Source organism: Perissodus microlepis, chromosome 9 (assembly GCF_051167445.1).
Source record: "Perissodus microlepis isolate ML-2025 ecotype Zambia chromosome 9, ASM5116744v1, whole genome shotgun sequence".
Lineage (NCBI taxonomy): Eukaryota > Metazoa > Chordata > Actinopteri > Cichliformes > Cichlidae > Perissodus > Perissodus microlepis.
In genome coordinates, this window is record NC_140469.1 from 4,016,379 (window position 1) to 4,027,933 (window position 11,555).

The 11,555-nt window shown below is 40.8% G+C and overlaps 1 protein-coding gene across 2 annotated transcripts; it reads left to right on the plus strand.

The window, feature by feature from the left end:
- The first annotated feature begins 3,439 nt into the window (after window positions 1-3,439).
- Window positions 3,440-9,006, plus strand: tmem200ca (transmembrane protein 200C, genome duplicate a). 2 transcript variants are annotated; one of them, XM_084938759.1, is made up of 5 exons: window positions 3,440-3,656; window positions 4,606-4,787; window positions 4,917-5,160; window positions 5,287-5,426; window positions 6,758-9,006. In XM_084938759.1, the coding sequence occupies exons 2-5, from the start codon at window positions 4,687-4,689 to the stop codon at window positions 7,917-7,919; spliced, it is 1,647 nt and encodes a 548-aa protein (XP_084794885.1). In that variant the 5' UTR covers window positions 3,440-3,656; window positions 4,606-4,686; the 3' UTR covers window positions 7,920-9,006. The 2 variants fall into 2 exon arrangements, with proteins under 2 accessions (XP_084794885.1, XP_084794886.1); XM_084938760.1 differs by having other exon boundaries at window positions 3,441-3,656; window positions 4,917-5,136.
- The last annotated feature ends 2,549 nt before the right edge of the window (window positions 9,007-11,555 follow it).

Genomic DNA, 11,555 nt, shown 5'->3' on the forward strand with positions numbered 1-11,555 from the left:
TGATCTCTCATTTGCACAAGGAAGAACCCATAAAGTATATATTTCAGCAAGTTGCATTTTCGTCATCTTTCACTGATTGACTTTGTAGGAGTAGAGCTCCTTAAATCCTGTATCCAGCAAGAACAGGAAAACACTAGGCTTCCAAAAGACATTTTTCTTCAGGATCATGTGTGATACAATTTTCCCATTATACCAAATATCAAAGGTGCTTTATTGGATTGAGATCTGGTTACTATGGAGATCATGAATTGATTTGAGGTTTGTGATATGATGCATTATCTTCTGACAGCTGGAGGGATGGACATGGTCAGCAACGGTACCCAAGTAGGCTGTGATGTTTAAACTGTGCCCAATGTGCCCGAAGTGTGTGGTTCATGCTTTCATATTTATGCCAAATTCTGACCCGACCAATATCGCAGCAGGAATCAAGACTCTTCAGACCAGCCAATGTTTTTATGTGTTATAGACAGTGTGTGTGATGTGTGCCTCTCTGCACACACTATCATAAATGCGCATAACTAAAGAAAAATACAATGTATAGTGTAAGAAAGAAGAGGTTAATAAGATCAAGATCAATCAAAAAAATGATAAAATAAGAATAACTGTGGGTTTATTGTATCATTAATTATATGACTGCAGCTCTGATTTACTTTTAACCAATTTCTGACCTTTTCATCAAAAGTTGGGAAAAGCAGTGTGGCAAATCTCACGGGCATTATATCCCACTTTATTTACATAGTGCCAAATCACATCGACAGTCCCATCAAAGCATGCTACATCGAAATTTTCAATTTTTTGGACCATTCTCTGCCAACCTTGTAGATGGTTGTTTAGGAAACTCTCAGTAGATCAGTAAATACTCATACAAGCGTCTGTGAAGGTTCTCAGTCATCCAGGTCATCATAGTCTAAGGAGCTGGGAAAGAAAAGCGTCTGGACTTCTTTGAGTTTCCTTGAAGACGTTTCACCTCTAATCCGAGAAGCTTCTTCAGTTTTAAGAGCAATATGGTAGTGTCCCCAAGAGGGTCATGGACCCCTTAGTGATCCTCTACCTAATCACACGAGAGAAGGTGTGAAAACGGGTGTAGGTCACAATCAGCCAAGGCTTCGGGTGAAACCTGGCCCCACCCTATCATGTGATTTACTGAGGTCAAATGGCCCAGAATGTGAGTGGGCGTTAAGGCGTCAGGGATGGGATCTCAAAACTGGATTATAGATGGCAGACCGTTGGTGTCGTAAGCCACCGCCTCTGTTCAAAGATGGTTGCTCACAGTGGACATAGATGGGGGTCCATGAAGTCTGTGGTTACTGCAGCAGTAACCACAGACTTCATAGGCAATTTGTTATATAAACAGTAAATATGGGTGTAGCCATAATGACATGGTTTGTGTGCTACAAACATAGAGGCATAGAGGAAGGTAGAGCAAGACAAAGAGAGGGGAAAATACCGAATGTCGAGCAGGATGGGCCAGATTAATAATAACCAGCATTCAAAATAGAGAATCATAAATCATAAATCCAACCCCCAAAACCTCTGTCCCATCTATCCAAACTAAAAAGGCTTTATGAAGAAGAGAGTATCCAGCCCTCGTGTTAAAAGTTGTAGGTATGTTCTAACCATAAACCACTCTGAAAGTCTGTGCCATAACCTCTCTGACCTCTTCTCCACTGTGAAGGTGCAGAAGGAGCAAGAACTGAGCTGTGAACTCAGGCCAGTGTATTCTTGGCCTGCAGTGGTCTATTGCACACTTTGAGTTTGCAAATTCTAGTTTACTTGACAGCTTTCCTAAGATTTAACACTATAACAGGTCCAGGTGGGTATTTTCATGTTTCCAACAGTGGGCTGATATTAATGCCACTACTGTATGTAGGTGTAGGTTCAGATATATGGATATATTTGCTGTATGTTTAGTTTGACAATGATAAAAACAAATCAAATGTTAAGACTTTGCTTCCTGGGTTCCCATTCTTTGTTGTGGTCATTTTTAATTCTTTAAAACCTTAATGTGTTCGGTTGCCACATCATTTGAAATTTGTATTGCTGAAACTCAAAATAATACAGAATAATTTGTATGTCCACCATGTGCTTGTATGGGGTGTGCTCCTATTGAGACGGCAGATGGTGCCCTGTGCGATCTCCTCTCAGATCTGGACCAGGGCATCACTGTGCTCCTGGACAGCCTGAGGTACAACCTGACAACGTCAGCTGAAACATAATGTCCCAGAGGTCAGGAGAGTATAAGAGCCAGTCAGCAGTATCAATTTCTTCATCCTCCTAACTGCCTTCATACTCTCAGCCCACAAGGCTAGGCATTGTCGTACACTAGGAGGAACCGAGACCCACTTGGCCAGTGTAGGGTCTCACAATGGGTCCAAGTATTCCCTCTTGATACACAGTGGGACTCAGGGTGCCAATACCTAGCCTGTGGGTGGCTCCATGGCTTCTCCAGACTCTTACAAGTCTGCAACATGTGCTCTAGGTGAACCTGCCCTTATGTGTGAAAAGCACAGGGTGCCAGGTGTGGGCCTGTCAATTCTGCCAATCAGCCTCCACAGTACCCTCATGAATCTGTCTCTGATTTTTTGTTCAGAGGTCATCTTGTAGCTCTGGCAGTGCTTGTCCTTTTCCTCCTTGCACAAAAAGCAGATACTGGTTTAGTTGATGGGTTAAGGCCCTTGTACGGTCCAGTCCAGCTCTCCCAGAACTGCCTGTCTCCTGCAATCTCCTCTTGAGAGCGTGCTAGGAGACACAGCAAGTCTTCTGGCAATGGCACGTATTGATGTGCCACCCTGGAGGAGTTGGATGAACTTCCACCTTGTTGTTCTTTGTAGGGTCCACATATCGCCTCATGTTACCAGTAGTGACACTGACCTTAGCCAAATGCAAAACTAGTGAAAATTTGTTGCCCCTCTAGTGCACCTGTTGATGCCAAACACCAAAGGTGGTAAAACTGATGAAAAAAGTGTTCCTTTACTTTTTTAAAAAGTAGTGTAATTTAAGAACGTTATTTCCTCTTGACAGAGAACATCTGAAGCAGAGACAGATTCTAATCAAGAACTAATGACCATAAACTGAAAAAGTACCCAACAGAAAACAAACCACGGTTTGTGCTGAAGCAATGAGACTCTAGTAGTGTAATATTATCAGCACATAAGGATCATTTATTGTAACAAATAATTTAAGTACTGATTTGAATTGCTAAAATCTTTGTTTAAAGTACATAAACATACACATGCATTCATCCAGACACAGCAACATATGTTGTTATTGTAATTACTGTATAAAATTATACAATTATAATTGGCTGTAATGATATTTAATCAAGTTTCATGCCATGAACAACTTATGGACTGAATTACAGCAGCAGGAGAGAGAGTGAGCGAGAGACGAAGGGAGGGCAGTGACACACTGGAACTCGTTTCTCTGGTGCTCTCTCGCTCACTCTCACTGTGCCTGTCTTACCCGGTGCCTGTCGTTCTTTGGGGGAGGAGATTCAACGACTCTTAGCATCACTGCAGAAACAGAGAGAGGGCGGAGCAGAGGGAGAGAGAGAAAAGAGCTGGAGAGATGATAGCAGGAGGCGATGAGACAAGGAGAGATTTAGAGACTGCAGCAGCACGAAGCGCAGGAGAACAGAACCGACAGCAGCGGTGTCTGTGAGAACAAACACACCTTACGCTTTATTTTATGTGTATCTAAGTGTTTGCACAGTGTTTCTGATCAGTACTTATCTGTGTCGGTTTTGCTCTCATGACTGATTTATGTGAACTAACCAACCCTGATCAGTACTGACAGGTAGTGCTCAATTGATATTCAACACCAGTGATCAATACTGTAGGGCTATGCTGTGTGTGAGTTCTCCTTTTGTGTATATGTGTGTTTTGTTATTGATTAGTAACAAGCAGTGATTCATTAAGTCTTGAGCAGTGTGATCAGATCAGTCAGAATATTAAATCATATGTATCAGTGTTATATTTGCTGATTGATTATTGATTTGCATTTTTGAAGTGGTGACTGATTTGCTGCAGTAGTGATCATATGTCACAGTAGTAGTGATTACAAAGAACAGTGTTCATGATTTTTACCTTCAACAATAGATTCATTTATTAAGAACAAATTGTTTTGATTTGTTACTGATTGGTGTTGAACAGTACTGATTTGATAGCACTCATCAGTAGGTATCATTCATATTGATCTGTATTAGTCATTATTAGACAGTAACATGTACCAGCCAGTATTTGCCTTCAGTATTAGTATGGCTGGGTGTAGGAGTCAGAATTAGGAGAGTCAATCACACGGTGTAAAGGTTCTGCTATGGAGCAGTAGTGCATGCTGGGAGGTGTAGTTCCTGCACTCTTAAATAAAAAATTGAACAGGCAAATGGGTTTAATATCCATCACGTGTCTGTCACTACGAGAATATTAGTGGTGAAAACTCACTTAAGAATACCAAACTTTGTACTGTTTGCTGAGTTTCAGTATCGATTGTGCACAGATGAACAGAACTGATATTAAACTAGTTTATGTCTTTCTCTCCAAACAACACAGGCAGCATGTGATATCATAACACATCTCTTTATCTGACACTCTGTGTCTCTCTGACAAGAACTTGGTGTGACACAGTCCAGCTGAGATAGAGGTCAGCGGGGCTTAACCTGCTGGGCCACCATCTGATTGGTGGGTGGTGATGATCGCAACAGGTGGATTGCTGAGAATCAACGCACGCCGACAGGACTCGCTATCCAGACCACATAAACCACACGCACAGAAGAAGAAGAAGAAGAAGAGGTAATGCACACTCACAAATAGACACGCATTCAGAGGTGATGTAACCTGGCTGCGTGTGTTTTTCGACACACCTGGGGGTTATTGATACGATGACGCAATTAACCAATGTCCCCGCCTCCCAAACCCTAGGAGGAGTGAGGTAGTGGTGGTAAAGGGGAAGCTGAAGTTGTGTTCAGTCTCGGGTCTCGTGGCTGCACTTGGCATTCTGGTTCTGGTTGTGGGTGTGGTCATGGCAGCTCTGGGCTATTGGCCTCGTGATGGATTGTTCTTCAGCTCTCAGCCACAGGAGGGCACCGCCATGGCTTCTGTCTCCTCAGACACCCCAACAACTGCACCTGCTGATGCCCAAGTGAGACACTACACCACTGACACTGTGTGTATTTTACTGGGCAAAGGTGGTTTTCATATTTTGACTGTTGTAATGCAGTCATTTTTCACATTTTGTCATGAAGTGTTTCTTATCTTAAGCCAAGTTGAACATCTGTCTGACTGTTTCCAGCGAGAAGTGAGAGAAGGTGTACTGGAATCAGATGACGTGCGGGACAATGGAGGAAGCGATGATGGTTTTAACCAGACAGAAACCATAAATGGGACGACCAGACATCTTTCACAAGGTTTTCTACAGGACTTTCTGGACAGGTAAACAAACTAGCCTGTCTGCTTTAGCCGAGGCTGCCAGAACAGCTGTAAAGGACCTTTGGGAAGTTCTGGACTTGCAGGGGAAATATCTCTTCATATTGTGGATGAGATAGCAGGGTAACATTCATACCATGTCACTGCAATCAGTTAGACTTATTACACAGTTCAAGTCACAGCTCAAAACCCACTTGTTCACATTATGGATTGTAAATTCTACAGTGGTTTTAATTAATGTTGTTGTTGATTTTGTGCTGTAAGGTGACCATAGATGCTTTAAAAGGAAACAACAAATAAAAATTATTATTTTTATTATTATTAGTGGTTAACAGAGAGGTTCTTTTTGGAAGGCTGTTTTGCCTCTAAAAGTCTAAAAGGGTTTTAACAGGACTTTACGTGGTTCTACACATCTTTGAGGAGGTGACATAGAGATGCCCGTTATAATCTCGTCAGAGTCTCCGTAGGAAATTGAAATTGCTTTGAAAGAAGTTTAGTTCCTACTCTAAAGCCCTGTGTAAATATGGAACAATTCACTGCCTCACGACTGCTTTGCAGATTGTGGTTGCATATAGAGAAGATGTGGCCCCAAACCTTTAAATTCAGGTGTTGTCAGTCCCAATGCCACAAGTATTGAAAATCAAGCACCCAGCAATCTTCTTTGTGAAAAAAAGGGGACATTGTTTCCAAAATTCACTGGATTCAAGCATAGTATTGTAAGAAGATGAAACATTTGCAACAGGTCAGTTGGGGAAATTCCTTCAATACCTTCCTCCAACATATTCCACAATCAATGGCATTATTGCAAAGTGGAAGTGCTCAGGAACCACAAGCACCCAGCCACCGCGTGGCAGTCCACATGAAGTTACGTAATGCAAGTGCCAAGTGCTGTGGGGCATAGTTCAAAAAGGTTGCCAATATTCTGTTGACTCAAATAACTGCAAAATTCCAAACTTCCTCAGCACAAAAACTGTGCTATAAGCTTCAAGGAATGGGTTTTCTGTAGATGTCCACATAGTGTATAGTCTGCTGTTATGTTCATACATTTCTTTAACATCCTCGATAGGTTTTTCATCCCCGCTCAATACTGTAATCAGTACTGCACACATGCCACCAATGGCTATTTCATTCATCATAAACATTTCATTGTGTTAGATCAATAGCTAATTTCTTCTTGTATGAATGCTTCTTGACTGTGCTGTAGGAGATTAAAGTTGATACTAGTGAGCTTTAGCAGTCTATTTGGAATTTCTAAAACTCAGCATGGCCCTAAAAGTACTTCAGGGTGTTTAAGTAGCTCTCCTAAGGATTGGTGTGTTTTCTGATTGTCTCTTCAGGTATTTGTACTCTGATAGACTGAAGGTCTTTGGCCCACTCATCATGGGGATTGGCATTTTCCTCTTCATCTGTGCCAATGCTGTTCTGCATGAAAACCGTGACAAGAAGACAAAAGTCATAAACCTGAGGGACATTTATTCCACTGTTATTGACCTCCACAGCCTCCGGAAACCCAACACTTCCTCCTGCTGCTCAGCCAATCCCCCCAACAGCATTGTTAACTATATCCAATCAAAGAGCCTGGAGGCCAAACCCAGGGCATACCCTGACTCCCTGATAAACAGAAAGGGGGGAGGAGAAGGTGTGGGAGACAGTGGGGTGGGAGGTGGGCTGTTAACCATGCAACCTGGCAGCAGTAAAGGAGCAGGGGAAGGTTGGGGCAATGATGGAGGAGGACACGCAGTCTTCAGTATATACCAGGAACAAACAGATGCTCCTCCTGCCTCTTCCTCGCAGAGACTTTCCCTCCCCCAAAGTTTTAGCCCCACCCACCCCTCCACCTGCTGGACCACAAAGAATATGCTAAGCTCTTTCACCTTACCTCTGCGCCGCCCAAAACCCCCCGCGCTGCAGAGAAGGCACTCGGCTCGAGCCAGGACCAACCAGGGCTGGAGAGGGGACAAAGGAGAAGAGGAACAGCAGAGGAGGGACAGAGGAGATGACAAACCAGGGGAGGAGGGTTATGGATGCCCCTCACCTCCTCAGCGCTACTCTAGTCCCCCCCTAAATAGACCCCTTCAGGATTCATTAACAGCTTCTTGCAGCTCCTCCGGCCTCTACAAGGAAGCACCGGGAGGCTCCCAGGCCCTGCTCCTCCTCTCCTCTTCCTCCCTCACCCCCTCCCACCTGTCCCTCTCCTCATTTTCATCCACACCACTGCCGCCCTGCAGGAGGCACAGCCTGTCGACCAGCATCAACATCACAGGTTATAGCAAATTAAAACACAGAGACAACGATTCATGTTCCCCATCATCACACAAAGTGATATCACAGGGTAGGCATCAAATGTCAGAGGAAGTGAAATCACAAAGAAAGTACTCTAACAAGGAGAAGTTGAGGATGATCTCACAGAAATATTCTGGTCTGACGCAGAAGAAAGACCAATCAGGACTTGACTCAGAGACTGACAGCACAACTCAGTATATGACTGAGAAATATTAGGGCCACATTCAAGGACTGTGTAAACACTGATTGTGTGAAGACGTCGAAATGGTGTGCGAATGTGGCTCTGCTGGTTTCTGAATTAGCAATAAGGAGTCTTCCAGAGAAGCAACAGCACAATATTCAAGAACCTGCTGTTTAGCTGTGTTGATCAGCTCTCTAAACTCTCACTGGAAAAGTTTGTATGGAATCTTTTGCCGGCAGAGTATGTGCAACAAAATGTTTCTGTGTTAATGTGGTAGCTCTCAAATAAGGGGATATTAGCCATCATCTGGAAAATGTGTGGAATGACTTTCAATGTACGGTATTCTGGGTTCCAAATGAAAAAGTGCAGACTCATCCATCACTTTAGTCTTCTGCATTAGTACATGACCACATAACTACAGAAGAGCACTGTATCCACCAAAGTGTTTTGTGCCTCAGCCTTTTCATGCTGGTTATTATTATGGATGCCCAGGTAATGATATCCTGAGGAATCTGAAGTCAAGCTGAATGTAAGTGTTTTGTGTATGAGGTTCGATGTTATTTCCAGAAGACCTGTATTATTTTTATTTTTGTGAATGCAGTGCACTTCTGTAAAATAGCTTCAGTTTTTGTCAGTATTATGGAAAATTGCTTGAAGTAAAAAATAAAATGTACAGGTAACACATACCTGTTGTTCATATAAGTTACTCACTGTAATGAGGATTTCACATTTTGTTTCTACGACCTTTGCTGTGAGTTAGTTTTGACTGCATATCAAAATGAATCAGGATAAGTCAGCATTAAGCAATCTCACTACAAAACCTTAATTTAAATTGTTGGGAGGATGCCCAATGTCTTTAGTTATTTCTATTAGTTTATCATTTGTACCCTGGAATACGTGTAAGCTGGGTTCATTACTTTCTATCAAGTGTACATGTTAACCTAAAAAGAAATGTACTCACTTTTTCCAGTTGTTGTTGACTTGCCGATGACTTCTTAGATTTGACTGATTCTAAACTACAAAGTTGTAGCTTCATGGAGTCTTCCACTGAAAATCTAACCTACTTAAAGTTTAATCTAAGCACAATATCACTGAAAATAAAGCACATTATGTTAAACCTTTTTCATCTTTGTCTTATTCTGAATGTATTTATTGCTAATTTTTTTAAACTTGGGATTACCAGTCACGTGTGTTGTTCAGCAGGTAGAACCAAAGACAATGAGCCCCAGATTTTCCAGCTCTGCTGTCAAAAAGTTGTGTCTAAAGTTGTTTCATTTCTCTGTTTGGATTTATTTTTTTTGTTAAGGACAAATAACTGTAAAAACTAAGATATTGTTCTGGATATGATGCATATTTTTCAGCCATTTAGCTCTAGTATAGTTAATTTCTATTTACAGAGGACTAGATGCAAGGTCTGCCTTCTGCACATCCACCTCAACTGCAGCCAATTTCTCCACAATGTGAAGTGGAATAGGCGGCTAATGGTGAGCAATAGATAAACATCTATCTGGCAGAAGATAAGCCTTAATGCTTAAGGCTAACATTGAGCTAACATGTATAGCTCAATGTTGGATGTACGTAACGTATGTTTGAGGTACACCCTGGCTACAAAACCCAATATCACAGCAAAGCACATACACACGTCAGTCCAACTTGTTCCTTTCATGGTTTGGAGAGGCAAAGTGTGAAATGGATATGCATGTAGAAGTTGCAGTACCAGCAAGGGGAGATAATATATTTAAAAGTGAGAAGTTGCTAGTGAGCAAGAAAGTGTCCTTAATCGCCAGAAACAGTTAAGCTAAGTGGCTAATATGTATTTACATGTAAATCTGCTAATAATGTCTGTTTAAACACTTTCCTGATTATTTTCACGTTCATGAAATAAAATATCCCCCTCTGCTGGTAATGCAATTTACTGCAACTTCTGCATGTATATAAACGGACCCAATGGAGCGGCATATCAATGTTTTGCCATGATACTGGGTAAAATAATGTAAAATAAGCTGAATATTTTTTCTCTCCTGGGCATACACAGGAGTGAAAAAAAAAGAAGAGCATAGAGAAAACAAGGACAAAATGCAAACTATGGAACACTGATGAAGAAAATGAATGGTACGCAAATTCAACTGTAGAGAAAAAAAAGAAGTGAAGTTAAAATGTTTGCTCATTGCATGAAAAAAGGCAGAGAAACCTGAGCATATAATAGCTTAACAAGCTTAAAAAATGGATCATTCACGGATCAGCCTTAACAATAAGCTTTATCACAAGGAAACAAGTCAAGAGTGTCTGTCTCCCAGCCTAGAATTGGGAACTGGGAACTGGTTCCACAAGAGAGGGGCCTGATAAGTGAAGATCGTCCTCTAGGTATCACAATTACTACATTTTGAGATTGCTCTATTGGGATAAAATGGTTCTATTATATCTTCATTGGAATAATCATTGAGAGCTTTGTATGTGAGAAGAAGGATTTAAAATTCAACCTCATTCAGGCCCTTATGTCTTAAAGCCTTTAAAAAAACCAATTCATCACCAAGGTTGGCAATGAATTCTCCTGCTGTATATATCATTCCCAGGAGCTGAGACATTTCTATGGGCAGAAATCTGTGCCATCAGAAACTGAATTTGAATAAGTTAAATTTGAATTTGAATTCCTCAGATTGAATCTGAATTGTAACTTGAATAAATGCTTTTGAAAACTGAATTTGAATTAGTCTAATTTGAAATTGAATTTATGGTTTGAAAATGATCATCACTAAATTGAAATTGAATTTTATATTTTGAAAATGAATTGAGTAATGCTGAATCCAGTAATGCTGCACTAATGAATTAGACTAACTATTCACTTTAGCTAAAGTTATTAAGTTAGCTAAAGAGTTGGGATGCTGTGTAAGACATAAATACAGCTAAAATACAAAGGTTTGGACACCGGTTTGCATGTTTCCCTACTGTAGGGGTCTCTGCAAGCATACAGAGGGGGTACTCTGAGAGGGTACAAGATGACAACTCTGGAATTCTACTAGAAACAGTCGATTATATTTGTTTGTCAAAGCTGAATTCAGGGCAAACTACGCTAAATTAGCGTTTTGAGCTAACAGCTACAATAAGTATAAAAGTTACCTTACGGCTACCATTTGTTAACATGACGCTTGTTCTTATACATGTAATACATTTATTACCAACCTGAGAGTTTATCCGCTGGTCATTCGACATGACGAATGACTTCTGAAGTCTTAATTCAGCTCAAGATGCTGTAGATTCCCGTCAGTAACACTTTCGGTCCGCTAATAAAACGTAGTTCTATTAATCTGCGCTTGAACCGGAACCGGATGTAAGTTCCAAAAAACAGAATTTTGGAACTGAAATTGAATTGTAGAACTGAAACTGAATGGTGAGAAGTGAAACTGAAATTATTCGAGAGCTGAATTTTTAAAGGATAAAATGCAGTTTCAAAGCAAATCAATTCATTTTCAAAATATAAAATTCAATTTCAATTTAGTGATGATCATTTTCAAACCATAAATTCAATTTCAAATTAGACTAATTCAAATTCAGTTTTCAAAAGCATTTATTCAAGTTACAATTCAGATTCAATCTGAGGAATTCAAATTCAAATTTAACTTATTCAAATTCAGTTTCTGATGGCACAGATTTCTGCCCATACATTTCTTCCC